The following is a 21,681-nucleotide window of genomic DNA, read 5'->3' on the forward strand; positions in this document are numbered from 1 at the left end:
CAACGAAGATGCCCTCAGTTGGTTAATGGGTAAATACACTGCGGTACATCCAAACGATGGAATATTATTCAGCACTAAAAAGGAATGAGGTATCAAGCCATGAAAACACACGGAGGAACCTTAAATGCACATTGCAATACCGAGCGAAAGAAGCCAGTCTGAAAAGGCTGCATACCACGTGATTCCGACTGTGTGACATTCTAGGAAGGCAAATTATGGAGACGGTAGAAAGATCAGTGGTGGCCAGGGGCTAAGGGAGAGACATGAATGGTGACACTTGGGGAGATTTCAGGGCACTGAGGCCACTCTGTGCGAAACTCATGGTGGACACATGTCATTAGACATTTGTCCACACCCATGCAGTGTGCAACACCACGAGTGAATCCGAATGGATGGACTCTGGGTCAGAGTGACGTGTCATGTAGGCTCATCAATTATAGCAAACGTACCACCCCGTGGGGGGTGCTGACAGTGGGGGCGGGGGTACACGGGAGATCTCTGCACCTTCCTCTCAGTTTTGCTGGGAAGTGTAAACGGCAAGCCTGGCTGTACTGAGTGCTGTGCTGAAGATGGCGGAGACCAAACTTACGAGAGTTGCTTCGGAACATCACCTCCCAATCCTACATTCAGTGGCAACACAATAGTAACCTAAACTTGGCCGTGGTGGGAGAATTTACACCAAGGAAATTGGCAATTGGCAAACACTAAACATGGGGGGGGTTGCCTACTTGTGTGCTTATGTTCAGGGAGCTGGTTGCCCTGCTTACCACGTGCTACAACGTAGACTGGTTACAATGCAGACTGGAGGTGGTTGGAGACAATGCAGAACAGGCAAGGAGGCTAACCTATCATCATATTCCTCAGGAAACGCTACGTAAGATCATGTTTGTGATGGCGAGCTGCACTTTCAAGAACAAAGGGGAAATGGCAGAATACCAGAAATGCAGAGGACACAAAACCGGAGCCATACTGGTACAGGCTGACATTATGGCAGCCAGGTGGAGCGCTGGCAGATGCAGAAATCTCCCTAAGGACAGAGGCTGAGTTGGGGAGTTGGAATAAAGGCCCTTGGAGTAAGTGAGGGCCCTCTAAGAGCTGCACCTCAGTGCGAAGGGGCAGTGAAAGTCCCGCCCTCTGGCCTGCAAGGAGATGAGAAACCTCGCCGCCACTGTGGCTCAGGGTGGGGGAGAGCATGTCCCCATACGAAATCAAAACCCCAGGTGTGGAGCTCATGTGGGTTGGGAGCCCCAGCGGGCACCTGGCGCACGGTGCGGACTTCTGAAACCGAGCTTTTTGCGTCATCTCAGGGCCGCTGCACAGGCAAGCGCAGAAGAGCTGCTTCTAAAGGAACACATCCACAGCCCCGCGAGCAAGACGCCCCTCTCATCAATGGAATGTTAAAAAAATAAAAACAAGATCAACCCACAATAAAAAGAAATAGCTAAACACACCCACACACACACACACACAAATCTACCACAAGAGTCAGATGGGAAAAAAAGAACAACGCACAGCAGCCCCCACGGCGGGTGCAGAGGAACATGGGGAGGAGGAGCTCACGGTTGGAATTTACAACACGCACAAGGAGTCATTCTGCATGAGAGTCAGCACGACTCGGGATAACAGAACAGTCTGGGGGAGTCTCGGAAGGAGCCTTTGGCTGCGGCGTGGTGGTGGTTGCTGGGAGAGGCTGGAGGCCAGGAGACCAGCGAGGAGGCTGCTGCTCTGACCAGACGAGAGATGCCGGGGGCAGACTAGAACAGAGGCAATGGCAACAAATAACACTGGACTCCTGTAACAGAATCTCATGATCACTTTAGTGATGAGAAATCTGAGGCTCAAAGTGTGAAGTGATTTCCACGAGGTCAGAGCAGAAATGGAACTCGAGCTCGGACATCCTGAGTTCATGTTCATGTTCGTTACAACACAGAGAATTCTTTCCCGGTGTAGAATACCCACCGGGGGAGGAAATATTTTCCATATCCCAAGTGACCAGCACTTGTGACAACGGTGGAGGTGGGAAAACACGAAGTGGCCAGTGTGCTCCTTCTCCCGGCCCACCTTGAGTGGGGGGAGGGGGTAAGAACCGGCACACTCTCCGACACCTTGGCGAAGCAGCCTTCCTACTCCTGCCTCTTACCTGCTGCTCCAGCTCCCTCCTGGATGTCAGCTCCGAGTCCAGCCTCTCCTCCAGCTGCTGCAGACGCTTCCTGAGAAACTCGTTCTCCATCTGCGCACAGTCGAAGCGCACCTGCCACTCATCTGCTGTTTAACAAAGTTGGGGGGACCAGGACGGAAGGCTGGGTGAGTGAGGGCGGCTCTCTTCTTAGCAATTTGTACACGATTTCATGACATTAACAGAGATCCCTGGGCTTGACCTTGGACCTTGGGTTGGGAAATCTTGCTTAGGTCCAAACTTCAAAAAAAGAAACAAGCCGCTTCCTCTAGGCAGCCTGTCCTGACCACACCCCTCGTTGTCTCCAGTAACCGAAGGCTCGCTATCCTAAGCTCAGTTGTTTTATACTGTGCGATTTCTCCACAAGTGGACACATACCTTTCTTTTTCAAAAAAAAAAAAAAAATTCTGAGGGCAGGGGAGAGGTTTTAGTCATTTGTGGATCCCCAATACCTTCTAGAAGAGTTCCCTCCACAGAAGTTTCCCCACACTGATACAAGCTCACCAACTGGTATTGTCCCACCGGCCAATCACATTGGGTGACAGAGCATATAATGAGTGAATATTGGCTGAATTAACCAATCAACGAGTAGGAAAGTATCCACTGAATGATGAGCAACAGAGATAATGATCACAGAATGTCTCCACGAGATAACAGAACAGTATTTTGATTTGATAAAAATCTGAAAAAATCCTTTGCTGGCTGATGAAAGCTGTTTGGCTGAATAGAACAGGCCAGACCAAATTATGACTTTTCTTTTGACCATGTAAATAATGAAGTAATGTCCTGTGAAATAATGGAGTTTTGGAAAACACTCTACAAGTGGAAATCTTAAAACAGAGACCACCCGGTCTTCATCCATCCATCCACCCAAACACTTACTGAGCTCACCATTGCACACCAGGTACAAGGGAAAAGGGATACGAAAGTATTACAGCTTCCAGGAGAAGCTAGTGTGGAGACAAACGTAGTGAGAGCCAACAGGATCAGGGCTCCCAAACGGGGAGCTTAAGGAAAGCTAGAAGGGGACTCAAACTCATAGGGCAGCAAACATATTTTTGTTCCTCACTATGTCTCCAGTGATGAACAAATGATATACTACAGTATAGCATATACCCCAGTGAAATACTACAATGCCTGGCATGTCATAAATGCTCTGTAACTTTCATTTGCTAGGTGGATGGATGGATGGATGGATGAGTGGATGAGTGGATGGATGTGGGGATGGATGGATGGATGGATGGAGTTAATAAATGGATAGATAAACGGATGATAGGGTAGACGGAGAGGTGGGCAAGTGGTGGGCAGGGGGACGGACTGATGATGAATGGATGGAAGGACTGAGGTCTTCCAGGAGGTGATCCAATAGAGATTCCCACATAACTAACCCAAACAGAAGAATGACGTAATTGTAAGGAGTAAGCTCATTCAACTTTTCGCCAAGATAAATAATATCATGGTGGGGAAAAACATCCTGTCTCTCCCCTAGGGAAAAAGTTTCAAGTGGCAAACAGCGTAGCCTGCAAAAGAAAGAGGAAGCAGACAGCATCTCCGCCACTGGACCACGTGCTCTGTGCTCGGAGGGGCTGCAGAGCGTGTGATGTGAGTGGGTAGCCCGGGCAGATAGAAGAGCTGTTCTCCATTCTTCAAGGCTGATTTCCGTCTCCAACCTCCCTCCCCATGGGAGCCGTTCTTAATTAGTATGTATCATTCAGCCCTTCATTACCCAGTGACATCTAGTTACATTTTTTCCTGGATTTTTCTGACCTCTCCATTTATTTTGCAAGTTTCTAGAAAGCGGGGCCCAACGAAAATTCTTCTGAAACCCCAAGAGCCCAGCTCCACGCTGGATGCATACCATAAAAAGTTCTCTTTAAACACTTCACCACACTTGGAGGAAAACACAGATACTTTTAATAATTTATGCTCCGGCTCGATCCATGGTGGAGGTTGTGGCGGCAATGCAGTGGTGTGATTAAAGTGTTTTATGGCTTCCTCCAACTTTCCTATATTTTAGGAATTTTCTATAATGAGTATGTATTACTTTCATAATGAAAAACAAAATATTTGTGGGTTGGCTTCCTGGAAATGAGCACCCGGAGCTGAAAGCCCATATAACATCGTGACTAATGTACTCATGTGCTAAGTGCGTCTCTCCTCTCCTCCGACTCCTGCATCTTTCCACAGGAAAACGAACCGGGAAAACCATTTAGACATGAGTCACAGCCAGGACAGAGCTGCAGCTGGCGCTCTTCCGGAAAATTGTGTTATCTCCCACTGCCAGTCCTGGGCAAACGCCTTTCCTCCTCCAGTGTGTGCCCCATGCCCCGTCGGGTGTCCCAAATCAGATAGTCACAACCTCCCCGGTGAATGCCTGTTAGCCTCCCTGGTGAGCGTCTGCCCGGGGAAAGCCAGGATGAAAGGGGAACAAGAAGGGAGTAGAAGGCAAACACGCTTTCCTCTCCTCTGCTGCCTCCGTTCCCCTGAGTGTCCCCGACATTTCTAGGGCAGCAATTCTCTGGGGGCACTGAAGGAATGATGTCAACATTTTATAAAAGCTGACAGACACTCTGGGCAGCCTTCTCACCTAATTCATTCAGCCTGAGCAGAGGAGTTGACAGAGAGGTCACCGGGCCCATCCAACCATGGCACAGAGTCCCCAGGCATTGCGTGAGATGGGCACCACCAGGCACCCCTGGCTCTGCGGAGCACGCCTATCCTGGGCGGTGCTGGGCCCCCTCACCGTCTCTCCAATCATCCAGTGGCTGCTGAGGGCCTGACACCACCTTTAAATGGGGGTGGAGGTGGTTTCTGTAACCCCAGAGGTTTATAGCACGGATGGTGACCCTGCTCCCAGTACTGATAGCAGCAACAGTAAGGAGCAAACGGCTGCCCAGTGCTCTGCGCCGTGGACGGGGCTAAATGCTTTCTAGGTACCATCTATGACCACACCCACTTGGGGAAAAAAGTCACAACAATTCTTATGCCCAAAGCCACTCAGCTAATAGACGGAATCTAGATTTAAATCCAGACATGCAGTTTCATAGCTTTCACTTTAAACCACTGAACTGCCTGCCTCAAAATTTACATTTAAAATGTTCATATATATTTATATGTAAATATACATTACATATAACTACAATATGTAAGAATTATAATAATATATAATACATTATAATATGTAATGTATACATATTTTATATATATTTACATACACATATATAAGGTATATTTATATATAAAGGTGCCTTACATAGAACCACTATTTTTAATCATTCTTTGCATTATTACTGAGCAGCGCCTGTCACATTGCTAGTTTATTACTTGGGATGCTGTTGGCTTATGTGTTGGACGCCAGCCTGTTCCACTAAACTGTGAGCTCCCAGAGGGCAAGGTCCATGTCTGTCTGCTCTGCCGAAGTCTCAGCCCCTAAGGCAGTGTCTGGTGCCAAGTCAGTCCTTAGTGTGAATGGGTGGATGAAGGAATGAAGGAATGAATGAAAAGGACCACTAGCCTCTAATCCCAAGGGCTCCACTCTCCTCACCTCCTCCAGCGTGACTCCTTTCCAAGTCATTCAACTGAATTTTCTGCTGGGCTTCTTCCAACTGTTTCTCTACTTCTCCCAAATTCTTCTGGACTTGCTCATACTTGCTCTGGAAGAGAAGTTCAAGGTGTCAGACCACAGCTGGCCACCTCACCATGGCGCCTCCACAGCCGGGGATGGCCCACCCTCTGCCCCTTCCTCACCCAGGGCACCTCCAAGGCCAAACCTCAGTAAGACCCAAACGTCCTCCAGGACCTCGAGCACAGGTATGCATCTTACCGAGGCTTTCTGATCCCAGATGCGAGCACAGGGCACAGCCTGTTCATCCACACCCCCGCCCTCCAGCACTCTGGACCACTCACCTTCAGCTCCTGGACCTCCCGAAAGGCCCGCAGCCGCTCTGACCGCTCACTCTCCAGCACCTGGCAGGCCACGTCCCCTTTGAAGCGCTCATCAGCAAGCTCTGTGGTCAAGTCAGCAATCTGGAATGAAGATGGTGACAGCAGTGTCACCTGGTGGAGCCACCAACACTTCTGCCCCCTCACACACTCCACAGGACCACCCCCCACCCCCCACTGGACAAACCACCGGCTCTCAGGGCGAGGCAACACTTCCATGGAATGATGTGGTTAAGAACACAAACATTGGACTTTTCTTGCTCTTGGTGAGCTTGGCATCTTGGCCCAACACTGACGAGCTGTGTGACTTTGAGCCACATAGGGGCTGGCTCTTCATCTCCTCAGCTTTGGAGGCCAGGCGTTAGCTTATGGATTTGTTTTGAGAACTAAGTGAGAGAATCTCCACGAAGCTTAGCTCCATGTCTGGCACAGAGTACGTGTTCAATTAAAAAACAGTTATGCTAGTAGAGACCCTCCTTAGCCACCCTTCTGGGCACCATCTCGCCGGACCGACCGACGGGCTCCCTCAGTGGGACGCACTCTCAGACACGCACCACGCAGGAAACAGGAACGCTCCCGGCCAGCAGCCCTGTCTGTGGCTACCAGGTGCCAGCCGTGCACGGCACGTACCAATTCTGTGTGTTCCCCGCCCACTGATACCTGTTGCATTTTTATCATAATTACCTATTCAATTAGCTGTTGCATAAGCCTATAAAATAAGACTGGACAAAGATGTTCCATGAAGAGTAGGTTAAATGTTTTGGAAAGTTTGTTTGTTTTTTTTTTTTAAAAAGGGTAAGTTGCTTTTGAAAAAAGGGGTTTCTGCATTCCTATTACTTTGCCATTTGCTCACGTTGAAGAAATCAAAGCTGGACAGCACGTGGCCGTGTATTAGAGACATGGTTTAAGGAGGAAAGAGCTTGAGTCGGAGGCTCATCTTCCAGAGGCTTTGGTCCTACCTCTGTGAGTTAAGGTGGACAGGTTTAAAGTTAAAAATAGAAGTGTTTACTTCTTCACAAATTCCCTTGCACTGATTTTTCTTTCCAATTAACCGACCGAGTACAGATGCCAAATGGGTCAGGGCTTCTGTGGTATTACTGTTCCGACACGCAGCCTTCCAGGTTCAAGGTCAGGCCAAAGACGGTGAAGAGAGAAACATATGTGTGAACTGTTTGTGACCAAGCAGCTCAGAAACGGCCTCGCACAGGCAGGGGATAAAGTCAAGAGGCCAGGAAGGAAAAAAAAAAACAGAGGCCAGGGATAGGGTTCAAGTCCAGACACAGCAACTAATACACTGTGTGACCTTGGACAAGTCTTCCTGTCGGGGGCTTTGCACACTTGCGTTGTAAAAGGCATTGAATGGGGTGATGTCTGCTGTCCCGTCATTCTGACTCTATGCCAAAAATGTAGTGCATGGAGACATCAAAACACCTCGCTCTCCCGTCAGACCCTCGGGGCCACACTGAGGGGCAACCGTGCGATGCTGTGCCGCACTGTGGCCCTTCCAGGGTGGAACCCAGCCGCCCCAACCTTGTCCCCATCCCCATCGTCCCCCAAACCACCCAGCTGCCCTGTGAAGGAAGAGGATGCAGATTTCTATGTTCTGACATGAAAAAATCCCCAAGATACGCTGCCAGGAGGAAAAACAGCCAAGCTGCAGGACAGAATTTTGGTCTGTTCCCATTTTTACTTGCACAGAAAAAGGTACCCCCCAAAATGATCATAGGGATTGCCCCCACCCCCACCTCCAGAGAGCGAGCTCATGGGATATCCGATTTCCTTGTGACATATTTCTGTATTGTTGACTTTTTTAAACCCCTTCTGTCATCAGAAAAACCAAAAAACAGCATCTCCAAAACCAGCAATCGCGCTGCAAAGCCTGGGGCTGCTCCGCACCTGGGCAGCCTCCCCTGCTTCCTCTCCCAGCTCACCTGCCTCCCGTCTTGCTCACCGGCCAGTGACTGCTCAGACCAAAATGCAGATTTCACTACAAACGGCTTAAGGGGAGTGTTTTGAAGGGGGGCACACGGCAAGTAAGTGGCTGGTCCGGAACTTGAACCCAGATCCAGGTAATGGCCAGCAGTTAATGAAGGAGAGGCTCAGCCCGGATGCTCCTGGCCAGCTTTGGGAGGGGCTCCCTTTTGCTATCCCTTACCCTGTGTTCTGGGGAAACACTTGCATGGCAGTGACCTGAGACGCTTGTTAAAATGCAGATTCCAGGATTCTCACATCCCCAGAACTATAATCTCTACAGTGGGACCCGGGGGTCGGATTTTCAGCCTACTCCAGGGTGACTGTTAGGCACAACCAAGTTTAAGAGTTACTGCCGTATAAGCTGGTAGGATCTCCTCCTAATCTTGGCCTCACCCTGGGCTTAAATGGGCTAGATTTGGTTATGGCACACAGACGCACCGGAGCTGGACAAGTGGTCATTTGCAATGGGCACGGAATCCTAGCCAGTGCGATCCAGGAGTGCCCCCATCACGCTCCTGAGCCCCGCCCCTCTCCCAGAGCTCAGCATTGATCCCAAACAGCAGGACGGTGTTCTCTCCGCCTCAGCCAATTAGTGTGAAATTTAATTTGCACTAATCAGCCTGGGCAAAGGGAGCACAAAATTACTTTAACGCATTACCTTCATGTCCCACAGAACCCAAGTCAGGAGCCCAAAGGACAATTAGCCTTTGCAAATTGGGGGAAATGACAGGTGCTTTTCTCACAGAAGCAAGTTGCCCCTGACCTTCCCACAGACTCTCTCTCTCTTCCCACATCACAGGGCCTGAGAGCTTCGTCCACAGAGGTGAGGGGCAGGCTCCGCACCCAGAGCTGCCCGGCAAATGCAAAACGGAAGCCAGTTTAACGAGGGGGAGAGCCTGGCTCACAAGCTCGGAGGGCCCTTGCAGACTCCTCAAGGACCGATGAACCACAAATTATTCCCAGATGTCCCCTGGATCCACTTGGCCATATCACCGAAAACCCCCGTTCTACCTGGGGACCCTGGCTCTGGAGTCTGCCGGAAAGCAAGCACAGGAATGAATGAGTTTGCTGTGTATTTTGCATTCAGTCGAATAGACTATACATCCTGAGCGTGGCGCCCTTTGCAGTTCGGAGGAACAGGTGGACATTACACTGAGCACTTGCGGTCCAGAGCGGTCACTGCCACTAGTCATTCATCACACGAGCACCTACTGTGTGCTGTACCCTGATCCTCAAGGACCCCACTGTCGAGTTAGGGAGATAAGAAAACCGCCATGTGGGGCACCCACATCTTGGCCCGACTCTGCCCTGTTCTTCTGTTCAAAGACTCTCAAAACTCCCCCACCCATCTTTCCTACAGAGAGCAAACAGCCCCCTTTCACCCTCCTCCTCTACTTTCCAATTTAACTAACAGGACCTGCCCATTACTAAGGCTTGAGAAATAGCTCACACTCATCCAGTGCTGGGGACATATATGCTGTCTTCTTTAAACCCTTATGAGGAGGGTGTTTTTGTTATTCCCATTCCACAGAATGGAAAATGGAGGCACTGAGTGGGAAAAGATTTGCTGAAATCATAGCTGATCAGTCACAGAGGAGTCCAGCCAGGGCGGGCTGAGCCCCAGGTCCTGGGTTATCACTACAGTACTGGCCCCACCCCCTGGCCTCTGACCTCCCAGCCCCTGGAGGTCAGCAGAGCAGGCATCATCATCCTCCTGGAGCAGTGCTCAGGGAGGTCGCGTTAAACAGCCAGCAGGGTACAGATCAAGGACCAGACAAGACCTGGACCCCTACAGGGCCATGGCCAAAGGGAACCTATTTGGACTCCTCGTGGAAGGGAAGCCCTACCCCCATTAATCTGAGAAACTAAAAGAGAAAATGATAAAAAGAATTAGGGAAAAAAAGAGAAGAGCAAATGAACCAACAGGGGAAGGGCCGACCTGACTGCAGAGCCAGCTGGCTGGTGTGGGGTTTGTTTGTCAAGGAGAGTGAGCTGTGGCTTCAGACTCCAGTCTAGCGGTGCCTGCCCCCCAAGCTGCCTCAGTCATTAGGGGAAATTCAGAGCAAATCTCTAGCTCAGTGGCAGGCTCTGGGGCTCTCCCAGAGGTGCTGGGGGCCAGTTCGGCTCATCGTCCCGCTACTAAGTGATAGTAGTAGTGACCTTAATAATAGTCAGCAGCCCAGACAGTGCTTACCACGGGCTCAGCACAGGTTACCCCACCGAACGCTCACAGCAACTCCGAGAGGAGGACCGACACCTCCAGCTTGATTGCAGGTGAGGAAGCTGCGGCACCAGGGCGCAGACTCTCACCCAAGGATACCCAGCCAGCCAGCGGCAGAGCTGGCTACGAACCGAGGCAGCCTGGCTCCTGACCACACCATCAAACTGCCCCGTGGGGGCTCAGAGAACACGTCCTGAATGAGCTAATAAACATACGTGAGTGAGAATTAAAGGGAGCGCTGCACAGCCTCTGGTGTTTTGGTGGCAATGGGGGCACTTTCGTAAAAGCACCGGGAGAAGGGTCATGCTTCCAAGAGGGGCACGCGGAGATGACACATCACCTACTGGCTCTGGGATAGAAGGGGCAGTTACGGGCTTTCATGGGCTTCAAAATGGCCTTCAAGGTTCGCTAGCTCCACCCCCCAAGAGGAAGTAACTCCTTGGACGTTGTCACCCACACACCCCATCTTGGAAGTGTTCTTCGGTCCGCCCCTCACCTTCAGGATGGCATCTGAACCTCTAACAGGGCTCCCATTGCCCCTGTGGCCTGGCACAGCTTCGTGGCCCCGCCCAGCTTCATGGCCCTGCCCAGCTCCAAGGCCTGACCACCCACCTCAGAGCCAGGGATGTCCCCACACTCTGTCTCTGACCTTGCCATGCTCTCCGCCTGGAATGCCCCCCCACCTGTCAGGTGGCTAGTTCCCACTCCTCCTTGAAGACTCCTCCTCCAAGAAGCCCTCCCAGACCCCACTCCCAGTCTGGGTAGATGTTCCTCCTCTAGCACAGCCTGTTTGAAGTCAGCCAGGCCTGGGTTCCAATCCCAGCTCTGCCGCCTAACAGCTACATGATATTGGGCAAACCTGTTTACCTCTCTGAGCTTCACTTCCCTCATCTAAATGTGGGGGTCCTAACACTTTCCTCACAGTTTTATTTGAAGATGAAATTAGATAACAGTAGACAAAGGATTATCACAGCACCTGGCACAGACACATTGCTCATTAAATGCTACTTTATTACATTCATCATTATTCCATTCATTCATTCATTTATTCAATTTGCACCAAGTGCTTTGTGAGGGAAAGAAATAGCTAAGATGTATCATTATCTTCAAGGAACTCAGTCTGCCCTGGGGAGAGGGTGGAAAGAATTCAAATACATAATAGTGCTGATGTGTGAAGGCTTGAAATTTGTAATAACTACTTTACACGCGCCTCCGTGCCACAATCCTAGGGAGAAGAATTTATAACTATCACCCTCACCATTTTACTGATGACACAGACGCTCAGGGACTTGAAGAGTTTTCCCACAATTCCCTAGTTCTAGGCGTACAAAGCCAGCCGTCCTGATCGACCCTCTTGTCCTTTACTACCAGGCAGAACAGCTCAGGTCACCCACTGTCCTCATCCCTGCCCCCAGCTCCTTCGTCTGTGTTGCAAGGCAGATAGAAAAGAGATTACGGCTCCAGTTCATATGGGGAAACTGAGGCACACAGAAAGAACATTGCAGCTATGCTGTCCTCTGCGGGCCCTTTAGCTAGCCCCACTGCAGTCACCTGTGCACACACCCACGTCATGGGCGCAGAGACACAGCAGCCCTGTCTGCTGCAAACACGCCCTGCCCTGCCCAGCATGTCCCAGCAGGGAAGGCCCTAGAGACCTGGCAGGCTGGGTCAGACAGGAAACTGGGCTGGCTTATTCTCCGGGGGTCAGGGTGTGCCAAACCTGTCCCCACAGAGGCACAGTGACAGAGCATGGAACAGGGGTCAGGAGACCTGCGATGGGATCCGGACTCAGTAACCAGCAAACACTTGACCTCATGACCCTTGCACTTCCCTCCCTCCCTAGAGATAAGTTCCCAGCCACACTCGGGACCCTCAGGCCCACCCTTCCTGGGGCTCTGGAGCTCTGCAAATGAACTTTCTTACCTAAATCTCCAGCCCCTACTGTGTCGTGGGAGGTGAACCCAGCAATGCACTACCCAAAAGGGGCACAGCTCCGACTAATGAGGAGGGTGCGAGCCTCTGTCTTTTTGCCATAAACAAGTTCTTGGGAAAAGCCTAAAATATATTCCAGAGAGAGAAGAAAACACACCTCTCATACGTCCTCATGAGCTCCCGCAGCCTTACAGGTACTTCTTGTGAAAATAAAATACCCCACTTTGCATGAAGGCAGATTTTTGCACGCTTGAGGAATATTTATAGCCAGCTTCTCCAAGGCTCCTCATCTTCTCTTCTGCTCTTTGCAAATGAAGCACTTAAATCATTTCGCCATAATGTTTTTTTTTCTTAATAAGCCTAGTCAAACAGAGTTTCCAATGATGAGGCACAACACGTTTCATTGAAGTTTCTATCAACTGTTCGCCCCTTCCACTGACAAGGGGATGGGGTGCAGAGGCCAAGAATGGAGGGGCTGGGGTGCCTTCACAATGCATGGCCCTTCAGGGGTGTCTGCTCCCCAGCTGCTAAGAGAAAGTCCCCCAAGGAAAGTGGAACCGCATGCAAAGAGATAATTTTTTATCTGTTCCCTCGCCTAATGTTTCTCAAAGCGTGGTCCTGGGCCTGCAGGTTCAGCAGCACCTGAGAGCTTAGCCCACTGGACTTGGGATGTCTAAGCAGGGGGCAGCAATCTAGATTCTAATCCATCCTCCGGGGAGCTGCTGGCACAGAGTCAGACCGCTGCCTCGGGATACCACCGGGCTAGTCAAAGAAGCAGTGGAGGACAGACCATCCATCAAGATTCTCTCCTGGATCTTGGAGGATGGGCCAGGGGAAGCTACAGGGTTAACAGTAACTCTGATGCTCTTTCAAGTGCCAAAGCAACCAATGGAAATCAACAGTAGCTTTGGGGAAGGAGGGCAGGGAATCAGAGCCCTTTCTTCTAATAAAATTGTACATGGGCCCCCACACGCTACATGCCACCGAGTCGGAGCCGTCATTGACTGTAAGATGCACTGTGATAGAGGATCAGGGAGGAAAGTACCGCCAACTTGGGGGGTAAGACGCCACTGATCGTTACTACACATCCCAGTTCCAGGGATGCACAGAGGTGGAAAATACTGTGCATCTGAGAATCAATAAAATACAGAATAAAACGAAAACAAAGTTCATCTTCCGTAACTAATGCAGGCTTGGGAGTTCTGACACCCTCTGATTTCTTCCACACCCTATGGCAGTTTTGAAGGGACGGGGACTTCAGAAAACAACAGCTTCCAATGATTGCATCCAGAAAGCCAAGCCACGGAATGGAGAAAGAGATCTGCACTCCATCGACCCAACAACTAAACTCATACCACAATATAAAAAGAATTGCTACCAATCAATCAGAAGAACAATGGGAAAGACTTGGAAGACCACTTGGCCAAAGAGGACAGCCAGGAGGTGGCAGGTTACAATCACGACGTGGCCCTGCCCCACTGCACCCGTGTGGCTCAGTGAAACAGACAGACCCACCGAGGGCTGGGAAGGGTGTGGAGCGGCTGGAACCGTTGCCTGCAGCCGTGGGAGTGGAAGCTGATACAAACACTTTGGCACACTGCCTGGCGGCACCCATCAGAACTGAATGTGCCCCTAGGTACATTCCTAACAGAAATGTAGGACAGGTGCATCAGAAGTCATGTGCAAGAGATGTTCCCAGCAGGCTTATTCCTAATCGCTCACAACTGGAAACCACCAAATTGTTCATTTGGTTGATTTGTAACTTCAAGTGAGTCAAATTTATCATTGCCCCTTGAGATTTGTGCTTTTGTGAACTGTTTAAGAATGCCTCCCTTTGGAGCCAGGTGACGCGGGTTTGCTGGATACATCGCGGACTCCACACACAACGGAATACCACTCAGCAGTGAGGATGAGGGACACACCACCCTCCACGGCTGTGTGAATGGATGATGTCACACACATGAACGTCAGATGACAGAACCACACACAAATGAGTACCCACCTCTGACTGCATTTAGGTCAAGTTCAAAAACAAAAGAAAACCACTCGATAGCATTAGAGGTCAGCTTGCTGGTCCCTCTTGGGGAGTAGTGGCTGAGATGGGGCATGGTGGGGGGGATGTGGGGAGAGCTGTGTCTCGCTCTAGGTACTGGCTGCTTTGGTGTGTTCACTTTGTAAAAATGCATGGAGATGCAATCTTAGGGTGTGTGCACTTATTTGCATGTTCAACCTTAAACATGACATTTAAAAACTAGGAGGAAGAAGAGGGAGAAAAGGAAAAAGAGGAGGGGAGAGGAGTTGGGGAAGAGGAAGCAGGAATTGTAACACTCAGCTATCTACTGTGACATCAAGTTCCACTCCCTCCAGCAGCAGCCACAAGTTCCTGCTGCCACAAATCCTGGCCGACACTTGGCTAGTGGGACTTCAGATTTTGCCCATCTGAAGTGTGAAATGGTACCTGCGGTGGTGTTAACTCGTGTTTCCTGATCGCTAGTTGGGTTGAGCATCTTTCCATGAGTTTACCAGCGGTTTGAATTCCTGAACATTTGGACTCTTCAAACCCTTGGGCACCACAGATCCCTACTTTTTTGCCCATTTTTTTCCTGTTGGAGTGAACTGCCTTTCTCCAATGAGATGAGGGAGTTCTTTACATATTCTCGATACTCTTTGCAGGTGATACGTGTTGCCAATTCCATCTTCACGTTATGTAATGTGCCAGCATTTTATACTTTGATAAACTGAAGCTTATTTCTTGCTTTAAAGTAGTCAAATTGATCATTGTGTCCCTGTGACTTGTGCTTTTGTGACTTAAGAAACCCTCCCCTTTGAAGCCAGATCACACAAGTGGGAATCTCAGGTCTGCACTTGCCCGTCGTGCAGGCTCGGGAGATACTTCACATCCCTGCACCCCAGTCCCCTCCTCTCTAGAGTGGGGACAATGGCAGCATGCACCTCATCACTTCCTCGGAGGGGCTCCTGGAGCACTCCGAGCAGAGCTGGGCAGCGTTGGGTCCCCACTGCCCCCCACAGCACACCTCGCCCCGCGCGGAACCCACACAAGCCAGATGCAGTACCTTGCTCTCTAGCAGGTCTGAGTTCTGCCGGAGTTCATTCCGAGACTTCTCCGATTTTTCTAGCTTCTGTCTCAGCATCGTAAGCTCCTCCTACAGAAACAAGCACCACAACAGAAGCCATTGTTGGCCAGAAGCACAGGTGGCCACAGTGTTAAGAGTGGGGTGGGGGGGATGGAGCAGGTGACTCGGCCAGCCTGCCTGCAGGATGCCCCAGGCTCCGTTCCTACAGGGGCTCTTTCTCTGTCCCTTCTTTTCTTTCTTCCTTTCTGTTCTCTCTCTCTCTCTCTCTCTCTCCTCTCCATCCTCACCTTCCTTCCTTCCTTCCTTCCTTCCCTCCCTCCCTTCCTTCTTTCCTTCCTTTCCTTCCCCCATTTCTGAATATCACGTCTCTGCTCATGCAATTCTGCTCCACCCCAACCCAGTCCAGGGGCTGAATGCAAACCCCTGGAATGGGGCCCTTGCATAACCTGACGCTGAGCCTGCCTGAGTGTGACAGAGCACTCAGCTCTCCCTCTTCCCGAAGGCCACATTTCTGCAGGTGACTCAGCACTGTGCTACCTGTACCGCCCACACCAGGCAGGTATGACAAAGCACACAAAGGAGCTCCGTGTGGCCATGGAAGGAGACTGAGGATGCTTTATTAAAAAAAAAAAAAAAATAGACATGGCATGATTTTCGAAAAATATTTTCAAGTGAAAAACTCAAGTTGCAGGAGAGTATATGTAGTATTCTAAGAAAGAAAGGAACTGTGTGGGTGTGTTTGTTCACTTTTGCAAAAGAAAGAACAGGATGGATAAACCAGAAATCAATCAAAATGGTGGCTTAGCAAAGGTGGGCGCTAAGGGGGAGGAAGAATGGTAGGGGGAGTGTTTTCTGAGAGGTAAGGAGACAAAGGACTGAAGGACTCAAAGGCTCAGCCAGTGAGTCTCCCTGGGGTAAGTGGTAGGCGTTCCGGGCCCAGGGAGTAATGGTGCATCTAACCAGCACCTGCAGCCTAGAGGGGCCGGGTGTGGGAGGGACGGTGGCCCGTGTTGACGGGAACAGGCAGATCCCTGGAGGCAGGCAGCCAGGGCTCTCAGGCAGAATATTCCCAGCTTCAGAATTTTCAGAGCTGGGGTGCTGGGCCGGAGGCAAGCACCAGGGTAGGGGGTGGGGGCAGGGGGCGCGATCCCCGGCACCCTGCCTGCAGTGCACCAACCTCCTTGGCACGGAGCTGCTCGTCCCCGATGGTGGCGCTCAGCAGCGGCCGGAGGGAACCCAGGAGCCGCCACCATGGCCAGTCCTTGACCGCCAGGAACACAGCCATGTTCTTCTGGATGCACCGCGAGGCCAGTCGACGAACCTACAGGGAAAGGAGACTGAAGATCGGGGGCCCGTTCCAACCTTCTGGAGAAGGTGAAGGAAAGCAAGCGGGCAGAGGGTGGCACAGGGGGTGGGGGAAAGGGGCTTATGTCTGGTGGAAGGGATTAGATACATAGAAATTAAAAGGCTTCCTTTCAAGCACTCGGGCTCTCAGCATCAGGCACCATGCCACCATTTGGCCTTAATAGTTAGAAGAGCGTGAGGAGTGGAAAACAGTATGCAATGGGGGTCACTTCTTATCATCGGATTAGACACAAAAGTGACCACGCGAGGCAAAAATGATGCTTGAAAACCCCTGAGACTGCCCACTAGAGACTATGGCCATGATTATGTTGTTGGCTGAGCTTTAAGGGATGGGCAGCATTTTAAGTGCATTTAACACAAATCCCAAGCTTCTCAACCCTGCATGCATATCACAATGCCCCAGAGGGGCTGTCAAAACACAGATGCGGGGCTCCGCCTCCAGAGGATCAGATCCAGTAGATCTGGGACAGGGCCAGGGGTTTTCGTTGCTGACAAATTCTCAGTGTTTGGGGACGTGGCTGGCCAAGAGACCCCCCTTTGAGAGCCACTGGCCTCATCCCTTCTTTCCAGAGGAGGGAATCGTGCTGACTCACCAGCCAGAAAATCCCTCCCTCTCAATAGCCAGTGCGTGCCCGGCTGGCATGGCCCTTCCTACACTCGGGGCACCACCCCGAGCACCTGGTATGCTTCAGCTCAGTCCTTGCTACAGCCCTCTGAAGGCAGGTGTTATTCATCTCTGTTTTACACTGGGGAAACCGAGACACAGAGAGGTCAAGTCCCGAGTCCGGTGTCACACAGCGTCTCAGCGGCAGAGTTGGGATGTGCACCCTGGCAGTCTAGCTGAACATACAGCCCAGGTGCTTAATTAGCCTCTAATCCAAATCGTCCCAAAACATAAGCCACTTGAGTGCAGTGGGCCAGCGGGGTTGCTCGCAATATTTAAATCATTAATGTTCGTGCCTTTTTCTGTTTTTGCCTAGTGCGTGTACTTGAATTGGTAAATTCACATATGCTGGAGGCACATGTGATGAGACCCCGTGGTAGCAGGGGTAACTGACAGTCACAATGCTAAATAAACAGCAGCTAGTATTTACTGAGCCGCTACTATGTGCCACGCACTGTACTAAGTGCGCACAATCACACTTCACCTTTCCCCAGCTACTAAGCGGTGGAGGTGGGATTCGAACATGGGTCTTATTTGTCTCCAGAGCCAAGCTGCCTTCTCTCCATGGTGTAGACTACAGAGACAAAATCAGTCTCTGGAGATCTCTGAAGATGGTGGTTCAGGGCTGTGGACTCTACACTGGCCTCCTGGTCCCCACGGCCTCGGGGGCCGTGCCCTGCCCGTGCCCTATCCGCTGACCTGTGAAAGAGGGGACAGGGTGAAATCACGCACCAACCCACAAAGGCGTGGTCAACCGCATGGCTAAGGAGCTCGAGGCTGGCACTGTTGGCAGTCTGATGTCGTGTCCTGGAAACAACCGTAATGTCTGGCAAAAGGTCACTCAAAGTCTCACCCCTCGGGGCACACTCTCATGGGCACCATCGTGGGAGACGTGAGGGCCCCTGTGTGCACCCCGCCCCCACCGGACCAGAACCGCACATTAACGACATCCCACAGGGGCTCATGCACGAGAGCAAGTGTGAGAAGTGTGGGGTCGCAGCCCCCGGACCGGCACGGACGATGCTCGTCCAGCATGCTACACCTCCGCAGGCCGCCGTACCTTCAGCTTCTTGAATTCCTGGCGCGACAGAAAGCCCTTGCAGGCGGCCTGGAACAAAACGATGCTGTGAGACACCAGCTTCTCTCGCTGCTTCTCAAGCCTGGAGACCACGCCCGCCTTCAGGAAAACCTGGCAGGAGAGAAGGCAGCAGGTGACTTCCCTGCTGAACCAGACTGTCTGAAGCCAACCAGACAAAGGTGGCTGCCATTGGGACCTTGCGTCCACCTGAAATACCTGTTAGCAGCGGCCCTGGACTGAGGGTCTGAATCATCAAAGCATCGCGTCCCTGAAAGCTCCTCTTTCCCTGCCGCTAGCCCCCAGTTCTCAGAGTGCGGCCCACACACCAGCAGCCCCAAGACTGCCAAGGAGCTTGTTAAAAATGCAGACTCTTGGGCCCCACCGCAGACCCGCTGAATCAAAACCAGCATTTTAGCGCTGTCCCCACAGGGTTCAAGCATCCTTTCTTTTAGGAACCACTGCTAAGACAGACCCACCTAAACTTGGCTGTGTCCCAGAACCACCAGGGCAGTGTGGTGAGGGCAGATTCCCAGGCCTCGCCCCAGGAAATGTTGAATGAGTGGGTTTGGTAGCAGGCCTGGGAGTGTGCATTTTTAATAAATGCCACTGGCCGAGAGAAGTGGTGCCCTAGAAATACGCGGTCTGGCCTTGTAAGAAGGGCAGAGAACGTGAGGGAAGTGAGGGCAGACCTCCTTGGTCAGGAGAGGACAGGACCAGGCCGGTGCCAGTCACAGGAGGTGCTTGGGTATCTATCGGAAAACAGCGAGATTTCCAGGCTCTGGTTCATCAATGATGGATGGAGGCCTCTGCAGCTACGGTGTGATTGATGCCTCCCCGGCCCCCTGTAGGGCCGCTTTCAGATCGACCACAGGGAACACAAAGGGCTTTTCTAAGGGGACCTGAAGCTGGGGCAAGGCCTGCTCCCGCCGAGGTGGCAGGGCAGCTGAAGCTGGTCCTGCCTCCCCAGAGATGAAGGAAAGGGGCTCAAATGGGCTCTGAATCTGAGACGGGGAGGAATGACTTTGCAGATGTCCTCGTGCTCATTTTTACTACAGCCCTGTGCGTTTCTTCACCATAGAAACCCAGAAGTGTTCGATGTCTCTGGAAGCCCTGGACAGCCCCACCTCGATCAGTGGCAGCGCCAAGGACTCGGCGACATTGTCAGTGAATGGGTAACACTTCATGGAGCCCTAACTGGGCTCCAGATCTGCGCTCACCGCTTGCCATGCGCTTAAAGCACTTCACGTGCACAGTCCTATGTGGCAGTTATTATGAGCCCCCCCACCCCCCCGCGCTATGAAGGGAGAAACTGAGGCTAAAAAAGGCAGGTCCCCATGATCCTCCACAGCAGGTGGCAACACCAGGTTTATCTCCCTCTATCTGACTCCAGACAAGACTACAATTATCACTGAATGTAATTAACATTTGCATGGCATTTACATTTTTCAAAGCTCTTTCTCCTATGTCTCATTTTAACACTCAAAAAAAAAAAAAAAATCTTACGAGGGATCTATTGGCTCAGAGAGATCACATCATTGATTCAGGTTCCACAGCCAGTGAGCTATGTGAACCCCAAACCCTGAGCTTACCTCCTGGGCGCGTTCTCCATGGCCACAGGAGGCTGTCTTCCCTCATTCCTCACGGCACACCCCCCCAACCCCGAAGTTTGGGGCTGACTTGCAATTTAACTCCAGGTGGAACAAAGGGTCTCCACATAGCCTCCGCCCCCCTAAGCGTACTTTCTGCAATGGTGACCGCTCCGCCTGTCTCGCAGAAAAGCCTGTCTCGATGGGAAAATAAAAATTAGCACACCCGGTCAGTGCTCACTCCGGTGTGCGACCCACTGTCACTTCACAGAACACTCCATATCAGCCAGGGACACCAAGACAATTAGCCTCATTGAAATAAAGACACAATCGACTCATTACCTATCAGATTGCTTCAATAATGACTGTATTAATTTCACAAGCTAGTGAGTCCTAAAAGCTGCTGTAAAAAAAAAAAAAAATCAATGCTCCAAGTGATGACGGCACCAGTTCATATATTACAAAAGCGGCGGGGTTCTGCCAAAACCGCTATTGATTAAGTATGAAGCTTTCATTAAAAAGATAATTGGAAACAACCGTACAGGGAACAGGAATAAGTCATCGCCTCAGCAGAATCTTATTTTGATTTTTTTCTCCCTTTTAAGGGCCTGTTGCCGACCAGAAGGCCACTGCATGTGCAATCCCATCCCTTTCATAAATGTCATGGCCCTCAGCACGGGCCTCAGTAAGGCACTGGGGGCTGGAGATCACAGAGAAAAATCTAAGTTATTCGCTTTTCATAGGTCCAGCTGTTTATCGGACCCACGCAGGGCGTCACGTCCTCATCTTTAAGGAATCTACGGGCGTCACCACTGGGCAAGCTGTTTCTCCCCTAAGAACGCTGAAGGCCAAGGCTGAAAAAACTGATAGGGTAATAGCTTGCATGTCTGGTACTACTGAGGAATTAGCTCCTCTCATCTTAGTAATTTTCTAAAGAAGTTTAACCCTTTCAATAGGAAATCATTGTCCTATTTCATAAGCATCTTGCCCCACTGGCAAATGCGTTCAACAATGGAGGACAGCCGGTCCCTGTGGACTGACCCTTCACTGGTCCCCACGGCCAGCTTGGGAGGGAGAAAGCAAGAGCTCCATTCCACCGAGGCTCAGAGAGGCACACTCATTCACCCACTCACTTGGGATTCACACGATCAGGAAGCGGTGGGACGTGGGTGTGGACCAGCTCAGCCTGCTCTGTCCACTTCAGAGCCTTCCCACCTATTAAGTGCCAAATCCTGTAATGAATGAGAGTTGCATCTGCCCATAAAGATCGCAGCCCATTGCCTAGCCCGGCTGCCAAAGGATGCATTGCCCTTGATTTGTTCTTGACCGTTTCTTAGTGAATACCAAGTATTACTCCCTGGTGACAATGTCCTGTTACCAGGATGTTGGCTTCTAGACCCCTTGCCCTCGCCGCTGTGAAACTGTGCACAGGGACTTCTCTGCTTCCGTCCTTGCTCGCCACAGCTGGTGAGCCCGTGGGGACTCATGCTGGCATTTATGAAATAACTGAGTGGTCATCTAGACCCGCGACTCTCAAATGTGAGAGAGCACTGGAGTCCCCTCGAGGGCTTGTTCCAACCCCCGCCGCGGGGGCCCACGCCCAGAGTTTCAGAGTCACTAGACCTGGGGTGGCACCTAATAGTTTATG

The 21,681-nt window shown here is 51.2% G+C and overlaps 1 protein-coding gene across 1 annotated transcript in view; it reads right to left on the reverse strand.

The window, feature by feature from the left end:
• The window catches only part of MYO18B (myosin XVIIIB), a 219,972-nt gene that overhangs the window by 110,742 nt on the left and 87,549 nt on the right, over nucleotides 1-21,681 (reverse strand). The window contains exons 23-28 of the mRNA XM_053928945.1: nucleotides 18,430-18,558; nucleotides 16,518-16,661; nucleotides 15,320-15,409; nucleotides 6,083-6,202; nucleotides 5,721-5,829; nucleotides 2,141-2,265 (exon numbers count right to left, since the gene is read on the reverse strand). Of these exons, the coding sequence (XP_053784920.1) occupies nucleotides 2,141-2,265; nucleotides 5,721-5,829; nucleotides 6,083-6,202; nucleotides 15,320-15,409; nucleotides 16,518-16,661; nucleotides 18,430-18,558 (717 nt within the window). The remainder of the gene's footprint in view (nucleotides 1-2,140; nucleotides 2,266-5,720; nucleotides 5,830-6,082; nucleotides 6,203-15,319; nucleotides 15,410-16,517; nucleotides 16,662-18,429; nucleotides 18,559-21,681) is intronic.

This window comes from Desmodus rotundus, chromosome 7, assembly GCF_022682495.2.
Source record: "Desmodus rotundus isolate HL8 chromosome 7, HLdesRot8A.1, whole genome shotgun sequence".
NCBI classification, from domain to species: domain Eukaryota; kingdom Metazoa; phylum Chordata; class Mammalia; order Chiroptera; family Phyllostomidae; genus Desmodus; species Desmodus rotundus.